General features: G+C 47.6%; 1 protein-coding gene across 4 annotated transcripts in view; it reads right to left on the reverse strand.

The window, feature by feature from the left end:
• Positions 1-573: 573 nt before the first annotated feature.
• Positions 574-16,835, reverse strand: part of KIAA0319L (KIAA0319 like) — a 118,473-nt gene continuing 102,211 nt past the window's right edge. For all 4 annotated transcript variants that reach the window (XM_047793308.1, XM_047793307.1, XM_047793309.1 and 1 more), the window contains 6 exons: positions 16,165-16,324; positions 9,827-9,969; positions 8,875-8,997; positions 8,215-8,305; positions 6,678-6,769; positions 574-1,819 (listed from right to left, as the gene is read on the reverse strand). In XM_047793308.1, coding sequence (XP_047649264.1) covers positions 1,632-1,819; positions 6,678-6,769; positions 8,215-8,305; positions 8,875-8,997; positions 9,827-9,969; positions 16,165-16,324 — 797 coding nt within the window. In that variant the 3' untranslated portion in view covers positions 574-1,631. The remainder of the gene's footprint in view (positions 1,820-6,677; positions 6,770-8,214; positions 8,306-8,874; positions 8,998-9,826; positions 9,970-16,164; positions 16,325-16,835) is intronic.

The following is a 16,835-nucleotide window of genomic DNA, read 5'->3' on the forward strand; positions in this document are numbered from 1 at the left end:
AGGGACCAGGCTCCCTTCCCCTTGTGTGTGTCTCTACCATGGCCTTAGAGTCTCCTGAGTGGTCACTGCATCTGGCCAGCAGATGGAAGGAGGGACAGGGGCGGGTAGCGGGGGGCATGGTGTCAACACAGAAGTTTCTAAAGGGTCAGGGCCAAAGACGGAACTTGCAGAAGGCTTGAGGTATAATCTCTGTGTGTTCCAGAAAAGGACTTGATTTGTCAGGGCCCCTAAAGGTCACCCTGGCTGTTGAGACACTGTAGCCCCAGCCTGTCCACTGGGTTGGGGGCTTCGTGTGTGTATCAATTTTGTGTTCACAAAGGGGGTGAAGAAAGGACAGAAAACCCTCCTCCCTCAAAGCTACGAGCAGCAGCTGGCCGGCAGGAGCCAGGGCAGTGACTCCTTTAGCAGCCAGGCAGCCCCTGAGGCAGAATCCCAGCAACACTGACCACACATTCTGATGCCAGGCCCAAGACTTCTCTGCCAGAGGCCATCATGTCACAGGGACGCACAGACGGCTGGAGCCGTGGTAAGGTAAGCAATGGAGCACAAAGCAGCATACCCAGCAGGCATGTGTACAATTAAATACCATGTTTAATCATCTCACAACAGACAGTAGTGCAGTAGTATAAACGGTAAGTTTCTTTTTAAAAAGCCACTCTCCCAAAGCTCCCGTTCCTCAACACCCAGATACCATGGCTGAGGAACCAGTGACAGGCCCAGATGGATTCAGTAAGTCTCCGTTCCAAGGAGCTGGAAGTCTTTCCAGGTCAAGTTTGCCTGGTGAGTAGCCAAGAGCCCTAGGAGGAGCTGATGCACACTCACACTAACACACACCCACACACACACACATGCAAGGGACACAGAGACAGACTGAGAGGAAACCACCGTGGGACACTCACACACATGCGCCCTCATGCCATAACATTTCCATTCTGTTTGTGGCTGTCTCCTCAGCACAGGGCATGGTGGCCTGAGCCCTGAAGCAACCAGGATGGCCAGGAGGAAGGGGGGTGGCAGTCTGTCCAGCCTGGCTGCTCTAACACATCAGCTCAGCAGCCAGAGGGGCCCCTCTCCATTCCTGAAAGAGCCAGCCCTCCCCTAATCCTGGGCCAGGCTATTACTGGACTACCAGTCCAGTCTCAGTGGTGAGGAGAGGGTTCCACTACCTCTGGGCCGAGCGAGAGGCACACTCCATCCTGAGAAGAGAACAAAGACCATGCCCGCAAGCAGGCTTTTGGAGCCAGACGGCTGTGGTGCTTCGTTCTGTACCCAGGTGTGGAGGACACAGCCAGGCCTCACTGTGCGGTCGCCCTGGGAGCAGCAACCCTGCCAACAGGGGGTTGGAGAGGAGGCCAGGAGCTGGCACCATCTGCCCTCGGAGCAGGGGAGAGGCTGGAAAAAAGGAGGCCCTGAGGTGAGGACGTTGGGGGGGACCTACCAGACAGGTTAAAGAGGAAAACTCTTCGTTCACAGCTTCATTCCGGGGTGCCTGGAGAATGTCTCTAGATTCAAGTACCAGCAGCTCTGGTTGAGGTGTTAGGGTGGAGTGACCAGCAGCTGCCCTCAGACTTGGGAGGTATGAGAAGCAGCCTGGCATTGCTGACCCTAACCTGAGGACACAGACCCGGAGACTACAAGATCTCCTCCCGTGGGCTCCTGGCCTTGAGCGGGGTCTGCCCGTTGGGCACGGAGCCGTTCTGACCATGCAGGAGTTTGCCCTTCTCTCGGTCTGGCCACGTGAAGATGGCATCATCACTGTCCAGCTCGGACTCCGAGTGCATCAGGCTGCTGCTCAGCATTGGGCCTTTCTGTTTGATGCCTGCAAGGGAGTTGATGAACCCAGTGTCAGGAGCACAAACCTTCTCTGCCTCGAGCCGCACCCGGCGCCCTCCTCCCAGCCTGAAGCAGAGCAGAGGGACAGTCATGTCCTCTTCCTGCCCTCTCCTGCGAAGGAGGCTTCCGGAGTCCTCCCCGTCCTGGCTACATGGAACAGTCCCATCAGAGAAGCCACAGACCGTAGACTAGAGACCAAGAGAGCAGGGTTCCAATGCGGATTCTTTATCTCCAGTACCTACTGGCTTTGGTTAGTGCCACCCAATGACATTCTCTTTCCTCTCTCTCTTAAATGTGGATTGTTTTATCATCTTCCTTTTTGCACAGGGTGGAGTTCTGTGGGAGGCAGGAAAGCATAAGAAGAACTCAGGCTCTGGAGAATGACCTAACAGAAATCCATACACATGTCCACCAAAGGACACGGACAAGAATGTTCACAGCAGCACTCCCTGTAATAGCTAGAAATGGAAAGAACTCAACCGCCTGCCAACAGTATACCGGACAAATATATATATGTATTCATACAACAGGAATTAAACAGCAATGAGAATGGCTGAACTCTTGCTCTACCCAACAACACAGATAAATGTCATAAATGTAATACTGAATGAAAGGAGCCAAACACAATGATCCCATTTATATAAACTACTCTAAGAAGTAAGAAGTAAAACTGGGGTGAAGGAGTGACTGGAAGGAAGCCCCATGGGGCACTACTGGGGGCTGATTACATGAGCACGTTCACACGTCAACCCCATCAAGTTGTGCTTCTGATTTTCTATACATATTAGACTGAACCACAGAAAACTGTTATGTCCACAGATTGAGAAATGTCAAACACCAGTAAATTTTTCTTAGGGCCATATCTGCAGCATATGGAAGTTCCCAGGCTAGGGGTCAAATGGAAGCTACAGCTACCGGCCTATACCACAGCTCACAGCAACACGGGATCCTTAACCCACTGAGCGAGGCCATGGATTGGAACCCTAAACCTCATGGTTCCTAGTCGGATTTGTTACTGCTGAGCCACAATGGGAACCCCTTAAATACCAAAAATTTTATATGGTTCAACCTAATATGCTTCAATAGAAAGTTTTGGAAAAGCAACAGAACAGCAAAACCAAACCAAACCAAACCCAAAACCACAGCTGCTAAATGTGAACCACATCTGCTGAGGGCGGGCATCCCCACACTGCCTGGCGGCCTTCAGTAGCTCCCGGCTGACTCAGGTGGGACTGCTCCACTCCTAGTCACTCTTCATCCCAGCTGATCCTGGCTCCCAGCAAACAGTGTCCATCTCGGGTCACTTCCATACCCAGCATGCCCCATTAAATTTACTCTTCTTCAAGCTGTAATTCTTCAGTTTCTTGCGACCCATTCTCATCCACCAGTGTCTCCGCTCTGGGAGGCACCAACTAATCCACACAGAGCTCAGAACAAGGGGAAGAGCTTCTGGCCTGGTCAGACTCACTCACACTAGATCCAAGGGGACATGCACTGCCTTCTCAGCCAGACACTGCCCACAAAAGAAGGGCTGATGCTCCTCCCCTCGTCTCATCAGCATCACCTCGGTGCAGCCGGCCACCTCCCTCCTTCCTCGCCTTTCTCACAAGTCCTCGGCGCTGCATCCAGGCTCTTCCTCCCAGCCCTCAGCAGCATCACCCAGCTTTTCCCTCCCTCCCGCCTCGGGAGCATATCGGAACCCCTTTCTCCACTCCTTCCTTCCTCCTCAGGAACATCACCTCGACCTTCTGCACCTCTGCCTGCAAATTTGTTCTTGAACCCCATGCACCCCATGTACCACTGCTCAACTTCTAAAAGGACTTTTAAGTATTGATGGCCTCCATTTCCTCACCACCTGCTTACTCCCTAAGAAAACTGCACTGTCACTTCTGCTGTCATTCACCATCTACTCCAGCACTTTAGGTGACTACAAACTCCTCCAGTGTCATTACCGCTGCTGTCACTGTCATCAGTTCCTTATCATCTTCTCCTATGCCAGTGTCTGCTGGCCGCTCTCTGATGACACCCCTGCTCCCTCACCTCAGCGCCTCAGCCCTGGACTCTTCCTTTATCCCTCAGCACTCTTCCCAGAAGGGATCAGACCCATTTTTGTGATGCTGACCTTCCCCAGCAAAGAGAAGATTCCTATGTCAACACCTCCAGTCCTGTTCCATTGAGTTCTATTTAATTCATCTCCTCTTACCCAGACTGCACCGTATGTCCTAATTCTGTCAACAGTGCTACTAGTCTCTCAGGTCAGGAGTCAGCCTTGACCTTGGATGGTGGCAAAAATCACTTTGCTGGCCGCCACCTGTAATCTCTTCAATGGATTAAAATGTAGTTACTAGACTGTTTTTCAAAGTCAGCACTTTATTTTTTTAATTAATTTATTTTTTTACGGCCACATCTGCAGCATATGGAAGTTCCCAGACCAGACCAGGGGCTGAACAGGAACTACAGCTGCAGGCGAAAACCACAGCCACAGCAGCACCAGATCCAAGCCGAATCTGTGACCTATATGGCACCTGACGGCAACACCAGATTCTTAAGTCACTCAGCGAGGCTAGCCAGGGATCAAACCCACATCCTCACAGAGACATCAGACCCTTAACCTGCTGAGCCACTTAAGTCCAGCCAACACTTTCAAGACGTCACTCCTCATCACCATGATAATGAATGCTGAACTCCTTCGGCTGATGATATTGCAAACTCCCCATCCTTGTCAATCTTCCAGCCTCACTTCCCCAACCCCATTCATAACTGTCCTAAACTAAATGATCGTCGCCAGCGTTTCCTCTCCAGTCCTTTGCATCTCAGGAAATAAAACCACCTGATCCACAGGTGCTTGAGGCGGAAGGCTGGGGACCATCCTTTCCTCTCCCTTTTCTCTCATGCTCCTTGGACCACGTATCATGAGCCTCAGCAAGTCCTCCCTCAGAATGCATCAGGAATCCAGCTGTCTCTCCTACTCACCATCTCTCCACCATGAGGACACTCTAATCCAATCTCTCACTCACCCTGGCCTCTCCAGTTCCTTCAGTAGCAGCCACAGTTGTCTTTTTGAAATGTAAATCTAATCACACTGTTCACCTCCTTAAGAAAACTACCCAAAGCTCCCCAATTCTTAGAAGAAACCCATGGCAAGGTTCCTGCTTGCCTGCCCAACCTTGTGCCACTCGCCCAAGCTCTGCCTCAAATGCTCTCTGTTGCTCCCAGCAGCCAGCTCTTCACCAGCTTTGCTCCTCTGCCTGGTATGCTATTTCCCAGAGTATATGCCTAACTCCTCTCAGCCCGAGTCTCAGCTTAAGTGTTATTCTACTACCACATTTTGCATATTTGTGAATTTGTTTGTTGAAGGTCCGCCTGATACAAGCTTTCCAAGAGCAAGGTCTGTCTGGCTTACCAGTGTCTGGCACAGGGCCTGATACACAGCGGTCTTGATCCATATGCACAGATGAAGAAGATACAATCCTTGCCCTCACTGACTACTAAGGGGACAAACAGTAACACAGCTGATAATAACAGTGAGAGAATCACCAAAACAGACATGTGGGAGAGAGATGAGCATGACTTCAACTGGCAAGTTATGGGAAGGATGATAAAATGCTTTCTCCAGAGAAATATGAACGAAAATAATTTGTTTATAGAGAAAAAAGATCAGCAAAGAAGAGGATCTCAGAAAGCACAATGGTGTAAGGTCACCAAGGCCATGTCTACCTCACCAAACCTAAGTCACCGAAGGATTTCAAGGGGTGGAGAAACTTTGCCAGAGCAACGTAAACATGACCTTGGCTGCCAGGTACAAGATGCTGTGCCCATTTTACCCTCCGGACCCTCGTTTTCACCCTTCATCCTCAGTATCCTGTGTGGGACGCTCTGGCTGCACTTCTGTGGTTCGCCAGCCTCCCGCCTCCTGGTACCGCCCCACAGTGTTCCCTAACCAAGCTGCCCGGGGGAAGACAGAGCCAGTTGCCATGAGCATTTCTCTTCTTACATGTCTTTTCTCCCTCACTAGAGTGGAAGTCTGAGGGCAGAGCCTGTGTCTTAGAACTCTCTATGGTCCCCTTACAGCCTCTCCTAGTACAAAGCGGTAAGTATGAGAGATGTTTAATAAATACTCTGTATAAAGATTAGTTCTACTTGCAGGGTGTTTAGGAATAGCTCCAAAGAGAGTCCAGCTCCCATAAGCAGACAGGACCTGTCCTGCAGCATCCACGATGAATGGGAACCTCACCAATGACCAAGCTGAGGTAAGGAAGGGGGCCCCTCCTAACCCCATCACTGAAAGCCATCTTACTGCTCATGCAGTTGGAAATTCTTTTGACAGATGAGCCCAGTGCAGCAGAAGCCAGCAGGAAATCTGCCCTCTACCTGTTCTAAGACAGTGATAGAACCTGACAGATACTGGAGAGAGGAAGCTAGGAGAGGAAGGCTGGCTAGAAAGGAGGCCCCCTGACAGACACTGGCTGCCTCACCTTGCTGTCTGCCCAGAAAGGACAGACTGGTCAAGTGTAAGGGACCACGGTCCCTGAGCCTGACTCGGGCAGCGTGAGAAGCTGAACTGTAGGCAGGAGCTCTGAGAGGAATGAGCAGGAAAAGCAAAGCAAGAGGCCTAGCCCCTCAGCACAGTGAAAGGAATGCTGGGAAGTGAGCTTGTCCAGTAGGCAGCTTGTCCAGCACAGGGCAAAGCTGACCCTCAGGCCTTATCAGGGAGGGAACAAGAGGCTTTTCCAGCACAAGGAGCTGTTAGCAACACATTTAAGAGGGGGCTGGTGATGACGGTGGCTCTTCAGGGAGAGAGCACCAATCTAGACACCCATGCTCCCAGTTCCCAGGGCCACTACCTGCTCGGGAGGTTGGCTTCAATTCTAGGCTTTCCTGATCTGTGGCATCCAGGATCTTGTACTTGCTTTTTCTCTTGGGTTTTCCTTTTTGCCTGAAAAACACAATCCCCGCCCCTGCTTAGGAAAGAGGTCTGTATGAGGTTCAGGGAGCCCACCACAGCATGGTGGCCGGACTGCATGTACAGCCCTGGCTCAGGGGACGCTACTCAATGGAAAGGCTGTTTCTCCTTTCTCCTCAGCTGGGGAAGGAGGTAACTGATTTGTTCTTCAAATATTCCTCACCAATTTGGAAAAAAGCAAGGAAAACATGATTATATTATCATGGACTTACCACCCCACAGTGGCAAATAAAGGACAGACTGGTTAAAAGCATAAATAAAAAGGAGTTCCCACTGTGGCTCAGTGGAAATAAATCTGAATAGTAACCATGAGGACGCAGGTTCCTCCCTGGCCTCGCTCAGTGGGTTGAGGATCCGGTGTTGTGGTGAGCTGCAGTATAGATCACAGACGTGGCTCGGATCCCGGGTTGCTGTTGCTGTGGCTGTGGTATAGGCTGACAGCTGTAGCTCTGATTCAACCCCTAGCCTGGGAACCTTCATGTGCCATAGGGGCGGCCCTAAAAAGGAGAGGGAAAAAAAAAAAAAAAAAAAAAAAATATATATATATATATATATATATAAAACAAAACTCCTACGCTTGAAGGGTGTGGGATGGAGAAAAGCATTAAGTCAATAATATTGTTAGCGGTAGCTGTCTTAGCTTGGTGGTAATTTTTTAAATTTCTTTTCATTTTCTAAGTTTTTACTGCGAGGTTATGCTACAGGTTAAACCCCAGCTATGCCACCTACTAACTGTGTGTCCACAGACAGGTGATGCCATTTTCCTGAGCTTACATTTCCTTAGCTATGAGAAAAGGTTGCTATGCATATTAAAAAAGCTATTACCTATAAAATATATAAAATGTTATCCTGGTGCTTGGCACACAGTAAACATAGAAATGACACCTATTATTAATAATGAAAACATAATATATGTTACCATTAAATATTATAACACTAGATAGGAAGACTAAATGAAAAAACCCGCAAGGCTTATTAAATCATGACTAACCTAAGTTTACCATTATGTGAAAACACATATACACGGGAATCCCAAACGGAAGGAAGGCAGACAAACTAAGCCACGTGCTAACGTGGTGCCGCTGAGGTGTGAAGTACTAAAGGCCATACGCCCTGGAGATGTGAGCCTGGTCCAAACCCAGATCCTGCCACTCCCACTCCCGCCACGTTTTCCAGCTTGCAAATCACTGCAGTGATAGCCACTCAACTGAAGGAGTGTGCGTCTACCCTCAGGAGCGTCAGAGGGCCAGGAGAGCTCTTCTGTGCGTGCTGTAGGTGGACCAAGCCACTCCAACAGTGATGGGAAGGGGGAAAGCCCAGGACTCAGCACTCATCACGTGGGGGGCACACTCAGCACTTTTGATGAGTGAACATATGATCAGAAGCCCGAATGACTTTCCACTGCAAGTTCACCTTACCTCTTACAACAACAGACCACAGTCCAGGACAGAATTCCCAAGGCAACAACGATGACAAAGGAAGCGATGATGACATATAACACACTCCACTCTGCCAAGAAAATCAGAATGGTAAGGGCAGCGAAGACGGGCTGGAAGGGAGGTCTGGGCTGTCCACCCTGGCAGGAGGTGGCTTCACTCTGTAGACAAAAAGGCCCCCAGGGCTCCCCAGGGAAGGTGAGATCTTGGACTAGAAGGCAACTGAAACTTTAAACCTTACAAATAGCCCCTGCTTTCTAGCTGTTGCTCTGAGACCGTGGAGCACTGGGGCAGGCTATAAGGAGCTTTAACAGAGGGAAGGCAGGGAATAGAAACCTGGGGGCTTGCATGGGGCTGGGTACACAGGCACTCCAAAGCGACAGGAGGCCTTCCAGCTGGTCTGATTTAGGCTGCAATTTGCAGTTGGTCTGATTTAAGTATGTTTCTTCTTAAACAACTGCTTCAGAGCTTTCCTCTAACCTTGAGCAAGTGTGGAGGAAGGAAGTAAAAGTCCTCTGCAAACAGAAAATACACCAAGTTCTCACTTGCTCATCTGCCTTGGAAACACCAACACCCACCCACTCAACTCAGAGCCACGCTCAGTGCCAAACCAGCTGGCACAGTGCCAAGCAGAAAACTCACCACAGTTGCTATCTCCATCCCTCAGCTGCACCTTGATGAAATTCTCCATCCAGAAAGGGTCACAGATACAGCGTTTGGTGAATGAATCACAGTGGCCATGGTCAGAACAGTTCAACTGGCAGGCTGGAAGCAGAAGGAAAGGAAAAAAAGTCAACAGAAGTCAGAGCCGGGGAACAACCAGCTTCCAGTGCCCATGAAGTGTGAAGGGACCCTCTGCTCGATGGCCTGTGATGACACGTCCTGGAGACCTGCCCCAAGAGCTTTTACAGCTGGGCACAGTACCCATTATTATCACGATGGGATAAAACAGGAACAATCAGAAAGGCTCCACACTGGTTTTACTTGTTTCTCCATATCAGCAGTTTCTAATCTTCCATGTCTGGTAGACGCCCTCCTCTGAATAATTTAATTGCCAAAATAAAATACATAGTATCACAGAGGAAAACAGTTATATTGAACATGTTTTTAAAGTACTTAGGAATATAAAATTTTAATAATATATGTGTCTATATTAAAATATTAAGATCTAGAAGTGGGCCTAACAACTGTCATAATTTTGAAGTAGTGATGAGTAAAAATGCTATTTCATCATGTAGTAGGATACAAAATTATCCGAGATTTCTATTGCCTTAAAGTCACATGTTGTGTTACTACTACTGTAGTTTGTTGCCTACATTCATGACTGAAGGAAACAATGAATATAGAGGTTCATGAAAACAAAGACGCAATTTTTTTCCAATTCAAACTCACAGCTCCTCTGAATGCTAACCCAGAGGCCCAGGTTTAGAACCTCTGCAATGAGTCAAGATTCCTTCATGATAAGGGTAGCGAAGTTAAGTGATTATCTTCTTGTTCTTGGAGAACAGGAAATGAAGCCCAAGGACAGCAGGGACGAACAGGTGAGCTGGGGCAGTGGCTAAGTTCTCATTCCCAACTTCCCAGAATTACTCACTGACAGTATTGATTTCCAGGGCTCTGAATATCAGAAAGTCTGCCTTTTGCTTCTGCAGCTCACTCTTGAGCATCGCTGCCACCTCATGGCCTTTGAAGATCAGGTGAGGAGGCTCGTTTTGAACAAAAAATACCATCTTGGTGCTGCAGAGACATGCAACAGTATGAATGAGCTGAAACTGTCAACACAAAAGCAGCAGCTACCATTTGCTAATAAGTACCTTCTGTTTGTGCCAGACACCGTGCTAAGCATTATACACTTTCTCTCACAGTAAGCCGTTGAAAAAGGGGTTATCAGCATCACCCCCATTTTACAGAGGACAATACTGGGGCTCAGAGGGGTTAAGAAACTTGCCCAAGGTCACACAGTTAATTATGGCAGAGCCAGATCTCAACCCTGATATGTCCAACTCCAGAGACTATGCTTTTGGAAAAGCCCTAAGCTGCCCCAGCTAACAAGAAGATCTATTTCAAGAGTTCCCATTATGGCAAAGGGGAAATGAAACTGACTAGGAACCATGGGGTTGCAGGTTCAATCCCTGGCCTCGCTCAGTGGATAAGGATCCGGCGTTGCTGTGAGCTGTGGTATAGGTCGAAGACGTGGCTCGGGTCTGGCGTTGCTGTGGCTATGGCATAGGCTGGCAGCTGTAGGGTAGACCCCTAGCCTGGGAACCTCCATATGCCGTGGGTGTGGCCCTAAAAAAAAAAAAAAAAAAAGAAGGCCTATTCCAAATAGGTAACTGAGACCATAAAAATGGAGATTTGCCTATGAGTACCTCCTTGTTGTCAGCTGTTTTTAAGATTTTTATTTTTTTATCATAGTTGATTTACAATGTTCTGTCAATTTCTGCTATACAGCAAAGTGACCCAATTTTTTATATATATATAAACATATACACACACACACACACACATTCCTTTTTTCATTATCCTACATCATGTTCCATCACAATGTCAGCCTTTTAACAGCTAAGGGTGTGGTACTATTGGGTTTGTGCCTGGGTTATTTGTAAGACAAACCACAGTGCTTTGAGAAATGTAAACTGTTGGATAGCATCAAAGCATTATCCATAGGTCGAAACATAACCAAAGTGATCACTATTATGACAGCAACGAGAAAGACCCTATACAATGGTACAACTGGTGCAAGATTATGTTGTTTCATGCCCAGAATCTGTTTGCTTTCTGACTGTCAACTTCCACCCAAGGTAGACCATGTGTGAACTCACTCCTGGGTGGCACAAATTCTGTTCTCTATGCCTTGGCCTCCATTTGCAGCAGCCTGCTTCGTGACTCCAGGTTGGTACCACAAAAAGAATTTTCCCAATCAGTGGGTCACACTGGGTTTATAGCTGTGCCACATATACTGCTCCCCACAGCACACTGGGTGGCTGCAGGGGACCTGGGTATCCCAGAGGCCCTGGACCAGTTGCTTCCAATAAAATTATCCCAAATGATTTAAACAGCATTATTTTCTATGGGTAGATTGACATAAAAGTTTGGGAAGCCCTGTCATAAAGACTTTTAAAAGCTTACTGCACAGTGAGACTAACAGTGCAATTACAAATTCCAGGATCAAAAACCAAACTTTTTCCATAAAAGATTTGTGGTCCATTTCTCATTATTTTCTCCTAGCCATAACTAATCCATGCTTACTGTTTCAATTTCTATATACAAAAGACACTCAAATCTTTATCTCCTCTCCCCATGTCCCTCCAGAGTGACCAAATCTGTATCTGCAAATGCTTGGTAGAATATCTACCCCAGATATTCCACACATGCCAACATGTTTCAAAATAAACTAGAATAACCACTAACTCATTATATGGTAGGGACTATACAAACATCATCTTATGTAAGCTTCAACAAAATCTTATGAAATGGGTGCTAGCATTTTTACAAATGAAGAATGGGTTCAGAGAAGTACAATAACCTGTGCTCTGTCTTGGTGTCAGTGCTCCCACTAACAGAACAGGGCTCAGAAGCAAGGTCTGCCTGCTGTGAGGCCCATGCTCCTTCCCACTGTAATACACTATCTCCTCCGAGCATATCCTCCTCCCAAATTCCTCAACTAAGCCAGAAACCCAGAGTCACTGCTGCTTCTCTCTTCTTCATGATCCAGAGATAGTCATAGCAAGTCTGAAAACAAACCCCTCTTACAATGCTCTTACCTGCACTCTCGCTAATGCCTTTCCATTGCTTTGTCCCAGCCAATTCCCACCAGCTCGGATGGATCCCAGCAGCCATCTTCCCTAGTCCTGCTCCTAGGCTGCTAAGCAGAGCTTAAAAAGCAAGTCCCAGTCATCGTGCTGCCTCTGATCCACTGAACCCCGACTGCATGTTAGATTCACCTGGGGAGGGTTTGTTTGGTTTTTTGGTTTTGTTTTGGTTTTTTGCTTTTTAGGGCTGCACCCACGGCATATGGAGGTTCCCTGGCAAGGGGTCAAATCGGAGCTACAGCTGGTGGCCTATGCCATGGCCATAGCAACACCAGATCCGAGCCACGTCTGCGACCTACACCACAGCTCACAGTGACACCACATCCTTAACCCCCTGAGTGAGGCCAGGGATCAAACCCAAAACCTTACGGTTCCTAGTCAGATTCATTTCTGCTGCGCCACCATGGGAACTCCACCTGGGAAGTTTTTATTTTTATTTTACTTTATTTATTTTTGCTTTTTAGGGCCGTACCCACCGCATATGGAAGTTCCCAAGCTAGGGGTCGAATCAGAGCTACAGCTGCTGGCCCATGCCACAACCACAACAATGCCAGATTCAAGCTGAGTCTGTGACCTACACCACAACTCACAGCAACACCAGATTCCTAGCCCACTGAGTGTGGGCAGGGATCAAACCCGCATCCTCATGGATCTCAGTCAAATCTGTTAACAGCTGAGCCGCCAAGGGAACTCCCAACCTGGGGAGTTTTTAAAACCTCACTCCAGACCAACTGAATCAAAACCTGTCGAAGTGAGGCTTGGGTAACGGCAGGTTCATAAAAGCTCCAGGCGATTCTATTATGCAGCTAGAGCTGGGAATCACTGCTCTCACCTCATGTCTCTAACTCTAGCTGAGACTCCAACATTGCTCAAAGCCAGCATTCTTTCCTGGAGCTGCTGTTCCCAACCTTTACCCTTTTCCTCAGCCTGCCCACCTCACTCTCGCCTTAAAGCCAATGGCCTTGCCTCCACTTTCAGAAAAAAACAACAACAAAAAAACCAGGACATGGGTACCAACACTCATCTTCTCCACCTATAGATTCACTCATAATAGCATATCTTCCCTCACTTCCTACATCCAGAGAAAGCGGTGCTCCTGCTCTCCCAAAGCCAGTGCCCCAGACCTCCCTCCATTTATAACCCGCCTCCCCAGTCTCCACCGTCTGCTTTTCCTCTGCACCTTACCCTCAGTCTATAAAAATGTCCCAGTATTTCTCATCTTCAAAAGGTGTTCTTTGAACTTATCTCCTTTATTGTTTTCAGTACCAACCTCTTCAAAGAGGTGTTATACTCACCATCTCTGGATCCTCAAACCATGAAAAAAATCTCCTACTATCTAAGTAATATGCTTTCATTTTGGTTCTGATGATCTACCACCCACAAACCCAAAAGCCTGTTTTTTCTTTTTGGCTGTGCCTGTGGCATGTGGAAGTTCCTGGGCCAGGATCAAACCCACGCCACAGCAGCAACCCAAGCCACAGCAGTGACAATGCCGATTCCTTAATCCACAAGGCCACCAGGGAACTCCCCAAAAGCCTGTTTTGTGTCTTCACCCCACCTGTCTCTAGCACCTGAATCCTTTGGCAGCCCCCCTACTGCCAGCTTGTCCCTTAACTTTCAGCAGACCACTCCTACCTTGTTCTTCTCCCACCTCTCTGACTGCTGTTTCTTAGTTTCCTTTGCTGGCCTTTCTTCCTTTGCCTCTTCCTTAAGATACGGATGTTCTCCAGAGTTCTGTCCTCAACCCTCTTGACACTCTCCCCGTGTGACTTATCCATCCTCATGGCTGTAACTCCTGCCTGTATGTAGTTACTCCCCATCTCTGGCTTTTGCTTCCTGCTCACATTCCGGCCTATACTCGCTACTACCTGATTGCCCCATGTAACCATAAGACACCTCAAATCCAACAGTGAAAACCGAACTCATTATCTTTTCTTTGAAACTAGTTTCTTCTCTATCCCTAATCTCAGTTAATGGCATCCACCATCTATCCAGGTAGCCAAACCAAAATCCTCACTTTTTTTTTTTTTTTCGTTTTTTTTAGGGCCACACCCACAGCATATGGAGGTTCCAAGGCTAGGGGTTGAATTGGAGCTGTAGCTGCCAGCCTACACTACCGCTCACGGCAATGCTGGATCCTTAACCCACTGAATGAGGTCAGGGATTGAACCTGCATCCTCATGGATGCTAGTCAGATTCATTTACCGCTAAACCACAACGGGAACTCCAAAAATCCTCATTTTTGAGGTTTCACTTACCTTCATTCCCAAAGGGTCACCACGTCATACTGTTCTACCTCTTAATTTCTTTCAATTTCCTCTTCTCTCCGACATTTCTACTGCCACTACCTCATTTAGGTATAATCACCTTTTTACTAGTATAGTCCAAAAGCTTCCTGATTGGTCTCCCAGCCTTTGGCCTCTCCCTGTTTTAGTCTCCACACTATGGATCTCTCTTTAAAAACAAACAAAAAAATCTAACAGCCTTGCTCCAAAAAAAAATAAATAAATAAAAACTTCACACACAGAAAAGAAACTTGAGGAGTTCCCACTGTGGCACAGTGGAAACAAATCCAACTAGTATCCATGAGGATGCAGGTTCAATCCCTGGCCTCGCTCAGTGGATTCTGGCGTTGCAGAGAGCTGTGGTGCAGGTCACAGACGTGGCTCAGATCTGGCTTTGCTGTGGTTGTGGTGTAGGCTGGCAGCTGTAGCTCCAATTCAACCCCTAGCCTGGGAAATTCTTTATGCCACAGGTGTGGTCCTAAAAACAAAAGCAAAAACAAAAAAGCTTGAGTCCTCCCACCCAAACCATTAAACCTAAATTGCCTGGCTTGCTTATAAGCATTCTCAGGGCCAGCCTTATCCTCTACCATATCCTAGGGCCCGATAAGTACTCTGAACTCACTTCTTCCAGAGGAAACCCTATGCTTTCACACCACAGGAACACTGTTCATGCTGTTCCCCTATTCTGAATTTGCTCTTAGTCCTTCTATGCTTGATCAGTGCAAGTTTTACTTTTGGAAAATCTTTGAACTACCTCAACCCCAAGCTTCCTGGAAGAATTAACTGCCCTTGACTCTGTGGCTCCACAACAGTATTACCCAAAAAACTGGGTTCTCTTCTTGGTTGGTGTTGAACCAAAAGACACAACCGAGCCAAACATGGGGAGAAGGAAGGATTTATCACTTGTGGAAGTAAAGAGAACATCAGGGATACTTCCCAAAGCAGTGTCTCCGGAATGGCAGTACTGGGGAGGTTTTAAACGAAGGGCATATGAATATTCATGAAATGGTTTGAGCAGAGGGGAATTCAGCATAGAATTGGGCCAAAGGTCCAGAGTCCCATCTTCAGCTGATCAAAGTCACAGGAGTCAGAAAAGGTGAACATCAATATTTCTTACGTTCCAGTTGATCTGGGGTTGAGTACTTCAAGCTCATCTTTACCAGTGAAACAAAACAGGTAATCTTTACAAATGATTTATTATTTTTGCTATTGTAACTTCTCTTGCCTGACAAAGAGTCATTTGTTCCTGCATTCTTTTGTTCCCTTAAGATCATGAATTTCTGAGACCTGTCCAAGGTCAAGCAGTGTGGTCAGGATTAGACCACAAAATGGCTTAGGCCAAAAAAAAGGCTTCTCTTAAGAATGTCAAGAAGGCTATACCTGGTTTTCCTTCTCCAGGAACTTTCCATCCTATCTGCTTATAAGAGCACTGACTGTGTCAAATTCACCCTATACTGGAGTTCTCCTAGGTTAAGGATCTGGTCACTGCTCTGGCGGGGGTTCAATCCCTGGTCCGGGAACTTCTACATCCCATGGATGTGGGAAAAAAAAAAATCCACCCTGTACTGATGTTTTATGTTCACTTGATTATCTCCCCTACTAGACTATGGTCTTCAAACATCATAGACCTCTCCTGACCTTGTACCCTGCTGCAATGTCTAGTACAGAGCATGTGACCTACACTAGAAAAGTTCACTAAAGAAATGGACCCCATGAGCAGTTCCCAGTCAGAGAGCCCACCCGTCTCTATCTACCCACACTATTTCTCAGCTCAATCAAGAAACCCAGGGGACCCCTAGTCTTTCCTTTTCTCCCCCCATTCATTGCCCAGCTACCTCTGCTCCGTGTACGGCTGAATCTTTTGCACAATGATGTCGGAATCCAGCACCCCCAGGAGGACCCCAATCTGGCGGATGAACATCCCCTTCAGCCTCTCAGTGAGCTGACTGACGTTGACATCCAAGATGATCTCCACCAGGTTGTTTTTCCTGGGATCTGGAAAGCATGTGGATCAGTCATGGCTTTAGAAGTAAGAGAGTTAACGCAGACCTGCCACTGTATCCGCTTTGGCCGGGGAGAGAAAGCAGTGAGAGCATTCAGAAATGCAACTGACCTCCTTCAACTAGAAAGGTACAACAGTGAATTCCCCATTGCTTTGGCCTGGTCCTCAGCAGTCTGGTCCTGGCCTCTAATTCTCAATCACACATGTTCTGGGGACCAGGCTAAAGCAATGAGGTTTAGTGAAGGGAGTGGGGAGGACAGAAATGTTTCAAGGTTTCCTTTAAAAGCCTCTGCCCAGTTGGCTTTGCTGAATTCTCCAGGCCAAGTGGCAGGTAGGTATCTAGCAATCTCTCCTGAACTAATCTGACTTTCAGTGACCCTCCATACTTTGTCTACAACAATGGGAGGGAAGGTTTCTGTCTCAATGATCTTATCAATAATGGGAATGCATCTGCCCTACAGGTTTGAAAACCATAAACACAAAGGAAAACCAGGTAGCCAAGAA

This window comes from Phacochoerus africanus, chromosome 8 (genome assembly GCF_016906955.1).
Source record: "Phacochoerus africanus isolate WHEZ1 chromosome 8, ROS_Pafr_v1, whole genome shotgun sequence".
In the NCBI taxonomy this organism is placed as follows: domain Eukaryota; kingdom Metazoa; phylum Chordata; class Mammalia; order Artiodactyla; family Suidae; genus Phacochoerus; species Phacochoerus africanus.